Consider the following 8142-nt stretch of genomic DNA (forward strand, 5'->3'; position numbering starts at 1 on the left):
AATCTAGGCTGAATGATTATTATTTTGATTATCATAATTTCGAATTAGAAATTAAATGTTAGATTTTTCATGTTTTTTTATTTCAGCCTAATCCCAACTAATAGAAATTGCCAGGTGGCAATTTTTTAGAAGATCGGGAGAAGTGTAAAATATTTGTATGTCGCCATCTAATGACTATTAGACTAACGACAGTTTGTTAGTTAACAACGCTTGCTTGACGATTAGATTGTTTATAGCAATGAGGGGAGAGTTTGTTTATCTTCAGTTTTTGACTGTGACTTGAGTTGACCGCACGGATTCTTACTTTTAATTAATTGCTGTCCATCATTAATAAACATTTTTCTTTATTTACTAATTTTCCGAAGTTGTTATCGAGTCTTATTTTACAATATATATAAACATCTCTTTTTACAGATCATTGTTTGTTTCGTATTTCTACCTTGCAATAATAAGATCCAATAATAATAAAAAATTAGAAAAAAACTCACCGATTTTGTTCTATAATACAAAAAAACTTACTAAGTTCTAAACCGTTATTATTAATCTCCAATTGTTGACTCATCAATCCACAATTGGATTGATATGAAATCCCTTCTTTTCTCTGAACTGAAATAATTTATTGAGAACGTTCTTTCTTTCTAAACAATCGTCGATTTTTAAATTTCGGAGTTTCAGATACCTTTTTGTGTTTCAAACGTTCTTTATCTTTTTCAGCACGAAATTTAATCGTATTCTTACCAGGAGATAAAGATAATTTTTCATTTAATTTCACAACATAGCTAGTGCCCCTATTCATCTGACATACAGCACTATGAACACATGTAATAAAACTCTCTGATGCTCCATAAAACCTACTTTTTGGGTGTTTTGAAGTAACCACACTATTAAAAGCTTCATTTTTCTGAGTTGACGCGCAAGGTGCTAATTTAATAGCATTACTAGCATATCGATTAAAAACTTTAGTTAATTTTTCTTTCATTATTAAATTATCCAATGGTTCACCATTAGGTAAACCATGATGACGAAAATTTTCTTTTTCTTCGTGGTATCGACACCACTTACCGCAACTGTCATGATCACCATGGCGGGAGGAATTATGCTTTTTATGGCAATTTCAAGTTGTTCAGGTTTATTTTTATGCTCACTGACAGCATAACTGAAACAACGCTTAAAATATTTAATTATATTCGATGGTAATTTCATCGAATACAAAGCATTTGAAAGGAATTTAGTCGCGTGATTCATATCAGAACATTTTTCTATGGGTATTGATGATGCTCTTCGAACAGCTGAAATTGTTGATGAATCATCATCACCAACTAATGTACCAACCATTACCTGAGTTTCTTTTAAAATATTATTATGAACAACAAGCTCTACAGCCATACTCGGCCCCATAGCCTTAGAACTACCCTTAAAATTAATTGTACAATTATGGTCTGTAGGAACATCCTGATAAAGACATCTGCAATACTTATTACGTGTTGCAATAGATAAAAAATTTTTTTGACCTATATTCAATCAATGCTGAATGAGCTGAAATACAAAAAAATCGTAGTTTTAATTTTTACAATCAATGTCAAGAAAAGATATGAATCACATAAAGTCCCTGTCCCAATTTTTACTCATGAACTTATTCTTGTTCAGTAAACTTTACTCCAATATTCTTTTTCAGTTCAAAAAATACATGATTATATTACTTTATTGATTAAAAACTTATGTGATTATCAAGAATAGCAGAGCATTATTTATAATAAACATTTATACAAAATAATATTATTCACTTTAAAATAAAATTTACTGAACACGAAGAAACTCATAAACAACGATTGGGATTTTGACCTTAAAAAATATGCTCATGATTACCTGTATTGCTGTTGTGACTACGACCAGTTCCTCTCGTCATCCATGCAGTATCTATTAAAACTGTAATGGGAACCTGTTCACCATCTACTCTTTGCGAATTTGTATCCTATACCTCTAAAATGTCTTGGGAGTTTAACTGTACACTGGAAAGAAAGTGATTCAAAAATGCACTTTACGAAGAAGAATAAACAAATCAATAGATATTTATAAGAATAAATGAATTTTAAGAGAAAATCGGGAGATAGATAATTAGTTTTGATTAAAAAAAATATATGGGTACCTTTTTGCTTTGATTATTTCGTCTACTGTCATTTCCTTTCTAATTGAATAGCTTTTTTACAACTTTCTAAAGCTAATTCGTAGGACACGTTTCACTGTAACATCTGGTGGAACAAGACTGTCTACCAGAGCAGTGCCATTTAGGAGAGGCGTATACCAGGGAGATACCCTGAGTCCTCTTCTATTTTGCATCTTACTGCTGCCATTATCTGTCACTCTACGCCAAACGCCTGGATATAAAGCCGGACGAGTCTCCAACCGCGTACACAAAGTCACACATCTATTTTATATGGATGACTTGAAAGTGTACGCGGCAAATCCTGAGAGACTCCGAACAGCACTAGAGGCTGTTTCCGAGTATACCAGTGCAATCGGCATGGAGTTTGGGTTGGACAAGTGCGCAGTTGCCCACTTAGTAAAAGGAAGATCGCCGAACTGGAGTGATAATGTCGAGCTTACAGACGGGAGCATCATAAAACATCTGGATGCTGGAGAGTCATACCGATATCTTGGACAGGCACAATCTCCTTCGCAGGATGTCTCTGTTATCAATGATACTCTCTGCAGTGAGTACAAGTGGCGACTGAAGAGAATATGGGGCTCTGAACTATCAGGCCCTAACGAAGTCGCAGCTACGAATATGCTTGCTGTCCCAGTCTTGCTATACTTATTCGGAGTTCTCAAATGGCTCCGAAGAGAGCTCAAAGATCTAGACATTATCACGAGGAAGGTAATGACATTACATCGAAGTCATCACCCGCGATCTTCTGTTCAACGCCTATACTTTTCCCGTGATCTGGGAGGGCGTGGACTACTAAGTTTGGAGTGTCTATATGACAGGTTAGTGATAGGTCTGCCTTATGACATCTATGAGAGCTCTGATCCTCTTCTCAAGTTCGTGAACAGCTTTGAACTATTGGGAAGGGATGTGTTCCTATGTAGAGCAGCATATCAGGCAGCGCAGAACCTCGGTTCAGTTTTTGACCTTAGCAGCCTAGACGGCCTAAGGCTTTTGCAATTGACCAGAGGGCAGCGAAAGGTCGATGTAAAAACAACCGAGTAGTTTAAACTGACTTCACATTCTTTTATCGTTTTTAGAATACGCAAATAAATGATATCAAAAAATTATAAATAGATATGAGAATAAAGTTTAATTTTTTGGGTTATTCGAACAAAAAAGGAAATAATAATTGTTTAAATGGACAACGCACTCTCGAATAGTTCTTGAGTTGAACAAGAGTAACTGCGAACGTTCGGAACAGATAAAACTCACATTGTTGAAGCGAACATGCCGGTCACGCGCTAATTATTGAATTTAATCATTTAATAACCATAATCATTATTTTAAGCATATGACAGTCAGTATGCGTGAGATAAGGAAAAAAGCTTATCTGTTGATTTTCCTAACAAATAATTATCAATTCTAATTGTAACCTATTAAATCCTACAGTTGTCCTAATCCTGGTGTCCAACTATGCTTACCAACGAACACAATTTTACTAAAATTAAAAAACCATACATCCCATTGCTGATTAAGTAACCGGAGGCGAACAAGATATTTTGAACAATAAGGCATCATCATATCACATCTTACGGTCAAAAATAAAATCATTACCTCCAGATAGAACAACATTTTATCACTACTATACAAGAATACTTTTACTCTTCCTTAAGTACTTTCTAACTAAACTTGAACATAGTATTTTACACATTATAAAACCAATTCAAACCTTAATCATTTTCTGACCAGCTTCTAACTAAAGGCGAAAACTATTGATCCCATGCTTGATTCAGTAACCGGAGGCAAATGAAATTTTTCAGAGGCATTGTTATCTCACAACCTGCCTCTATGAAATCTAAAAGTACATCGAGACATGGATACGTCTTATCACAAAGAAGACTATTCAATTTTTAAACACCTTTTGAATTAGATTTACTGCCCATTCATACACAAAAAAATTTTATGAGCGTTCACTCGCTAGAAAACTGTCTCAAGGAATGCAAAGAAAAAAAAAAAAAAAAATTCTAAATTGTAAAAAAAATTGATATTTTCATTTAAAAATCAAAGGTAGCATGGAGATTGTCGAATTCGTTCTCGGAGAACTTGGTACGAAATTGGTTCAATGTACAGTTTGAATTGACCGATTAGAATTTGACATGATTCGGACCAACGAGCATTCATTTCGTAAGTGATTGATTAAATACATATTCTAACATTTTCTCTAAATTCTGATCAAGTGAAAAGAAAATAGTTCATTTACTACATTTACAACGTAATTTAAAGAGATTCTGACCATCTAGCATAATTATGATCCATTCCATACACTTATAGCACATGCTGACTAGTTTCTGACTAGATTTTTACTAACCTGGAAGGACAACATTCGGTAAATCAACCACTCACACCTACTGAATTTTTTCTCGCTAGATTCGGATTGACTAGATAGATAATCATTCATTAAATGCACTTATAACACTTTCTGACTACATTTTGACCAATCTGGAAGGCTAATATTCAGTAAATTAACCATTTACTTATTCAGACTAGTCTCTTACAAAGATTCTGACCATTTAGCATGATTATCATCTATTCTATTTTCTGAATATTTTTTCGCTAGATTCTTATTAACTAGATAGTTGATCATTTTTTAAATGCATTCATAACACTTTCTGATTAGTGTCTTACTGCTTTCTGACCAACTTAGAAGATTGAGATCTAGTCAAACCGCCTTCTACATATTTTCATTTGCTTCTATCCAAATGCTGATTACTCAAATGGATCATTATTCATTAGATAAACTAATAATAATTTTCGACTACTTTCTGAATAGATTCTGACTAATTTGGATGGTCAATATCTAGTGAATAAACCATTTACTTATTTAGACTAGTCACTTACAAAGATTCTGACCATTTACCATAATCATGATCCATTTCAAACACTTTTTACTCTTTCTGACTAGTTTATGACTGGATTCTTTCTAATCTAGAAGGATAATATTCAGTAAATCGACCATTCCGTTTCTCAGAAGGGTTTCTGACAGAGATTCTGACCATTCAGCATAATCATCATCCATTCCACACACTTTCTATTCTTTCTGACTAGATTTTGATCATCTTGGGAGGTCAATATTTAGTCAATCAACCATTTTAATTTTCTGAATGATTATTATGTAATGGATACACATATTACCCTCTTTGATTAGATTTTGATCATTTTTAATGGTTAATCTTACGTTGATACGCTTTCCCATTTACTGTCCTGGTCTGATTATATTTTAATCAACCAGATAGATGATTATTTACTCAAGAAATTAGTCACATGCACTGATAAGTTTTTGGCTTGATTCTGACCATTAAGCATCCTTATTAATCATTTGATACTCTTATCACACAGTCCAACTAAATTTTGACCTACCTGAAAGATTAGTACTTAGTAATTTTACCTTATGATTATCTTTTATTCGCTACAATATTATATTTTTTGACCAGTTTCTGACGTTATTGTGGCTAACTAATAATAAAATTTCTATTATAATGAATAAAACATTTTATTTACATTTAGGTTTCCATCAAATTGAAATGGCCCAACCTGAAAAGTAATATGAAGACTCTAAGTTATGTACTGTAGATGACTTTTTATATTCTCTTTATGCAAATAAAAGAACACAAATATGAATAATTGTGTTATCAATGATTTACAGCGATTTTAACTGATTAAGTTGAGGACAATGACAAATTACCTTTGGACAAATGTAACTCGTGGGTTTTCGTAGCCGTACATATGACTGTTGTGGTAATTCTAGCATCCTGAACGCCCAAAGGTGCACTCATTAGTGAAAAGAATATTGCTCAAAAAATTATTATCTTGATCGTGAGATTAAATGAGCCATGTACAAAAATCTAGTCTCTCTTGATAATCATTTTGGTTAAGGCCTTGAACAAGAGTGTAGTGATATGCATGTAATCTCTCGGAATGCAATACGCGTTGAATTTTGCCATACACGACGAATACTTGTCTCAGAATCATCTTTTACAGCACGAGTAATACGTTTTTCATTTCTATCATTACGAGCATGACGGGGTGCACCGGCGTTATGATGGTTCGGCATTACAGAGCCACTATCACGAAGGCGATTGACAGCTCCAAGTATTGCACGCACGCTAGGTTGGCGACGACGTGGAAAACGTTCTATGTAGAGCCTTACAGTTTTAAGAGCATTACATCCTGGAAAACCGTATAATAACACCATATCTGTATATTCTTGACTGGGATACGTAACATTCATGATGGAATACAGACAATAAATGAACGATAGAAGTTTAAGAAATGTGCAAAAAGAGTCAACTCGTATCACAATGATAAAAATTGGAAATGTAACAAAAAAATTACTCAATAAAAATAAGTGAACGAACTGAACACAGCAACATCGAAGAGGGAATAAATAGAATTATGTTTACAATTATAGATTGCTGTGTAGTTCACATAGTAGAATTTGTTTTCTCGGTTTTGCAGGGACAATTCAATACAACCAATTTTAGTAGTATTTTTATTTTATTACTTCAAAACTAAAAATGATTTTTTCAATTTTGTGGAGTAGTGATAGTAGTTTTGGAATCATCAAAGGAAGCGAGATTGTTGAATGGATTAACAAGAATCATGTGAAGGCACTGTGGGATAAAAGAGTTTATGTAGCTCAAGTTATCGCACAGAATCGTAAGTCTTCTAAATATTTCTATCTTACTTACTTTAATTGTTCATTGCCATCGCAGAAATGAAATTGAACTAAGTATTAAAAAAATTCATGTAGCAATAACAATAAGAATCTAAACCACTTTCGTTATTTAAAACACGAAATATTTGATGTTTTGTTCAGGTTGCAAAAAATGGTTAGATGAACTTATTGTGAATACCAATGGTATAATTATCAGTCAGCACCAGTCCACACAGTTGATCCATTCATCATTACCACCAGTCTCTACCAGCTCAACATCTACTCAAACTTCAATTCCTGCAACATCTCCCACATTTCTCTCTGCTTCATTAATACCTCGAGCACCTTCTACACCAGATCCACGATCTTTGACTACACCATCGCCTGATTCTCGATTGCTTCTCACCGTAACTCCTCAATCTTCAGTATTATAACAAGATGAATCCCTTATTTTGAATATTTATCAAAATGAAACTGACATTCCTCAACCATCTACATCACAGAATTCATTTGAAAATCAAATCAAACTCATTCCTAATAGCAACATAATATTATCTGAAGAGGACTACATTTATATTATTGAAAAAAATTCGACAAAATCCAAAATGATAATTAGACATTTGCTAAAAAAAATTATTGAGGAAGATAAATTGAGAAAAATGTCGGGAACTGGAAATAAGGATTTAACACCTATTCCAAATGGAATTTTGGTTGCAGTGAGACGTGAGTCTTGTCACTTTCATTCACAACGTTGAATACTTTTAACAAAACAAAATTAGTAATATCTTCGTAATTTAATTATTTCATTGTTTCCTACAGAATTTACCCGATAACACGCTATGCCACAACTTTCGCTAACAGAGTTTAATAGATGCATGATAGTTATGTTGAATGATAAAAGAAAAATGACTAGTAGGAAAAACATTCAAGAAAAATTCGTTCACATACAAATTGGAAGTTTTAAATTTTACTGTTAAAGATTCTTCTAAAATTTTAACGAATAATTAAAATCATTATCGAAAGTTCATCTGTGAATGTGACACATAGAACCAATAAAGACTACGATCACTATTCAAAAATGTTTCATATTTCTATTACAAAATTGATAATCATTATCGGTTCCATGCGTTCTCATCCCTAACCAAATTTCCTCGACAAAATATCCTTGATAAAATATCTCCAAATAAAATATCCTTGAGACAAAATATCCTCGAGTCAAAATATCCTCCACGCACAATATTATCATTACTCCCAATATAATTAAATAATATGTGTTGAGAAT

The 8142-nt window shown here is 33.0% G+C and overlaps 1 protein-coding gene across 1 annotated transcript; it reads right to left on the reverse strand.

The window, feature by feature from the left end:
* Positions 1-616: 616 nt before the first annotated feature.
* On the reverse strand, positions 617-1398 carry LOC118064301 (uncharacterized). Its single transcript, XM_035078804.1, has 2 exons — positions 1150-1398; positions 617-1099 (listed from the first exon to the last, which is right to left on the reverse strand). Exons 1-2 carry the CDS (start codon positions 1396-1398, stop codon positions 617-619), a joined length of 732 nt encoding a protein of 243 aa, XP_034934695.1.
* Between the last annotated feature and the right edge of the window lie 6744 nt (positions 1399-8142).

This window comes from Chelonus insularis, unplaced genomic scaffold, assembly GCF_013357705.1.
Source record: "Chelonus insularis isolate UGA/USDA-ARS -01 unplaced genomic scaffold, ASM1335770v1 contig_17_pilon, whole genome shotgun sequence".
NCBI lineage: Eukaryota > Metazoa > Arthropoda > Insecta > Hymenoptera > Braconidae > Chelonus > Chelonus insularis.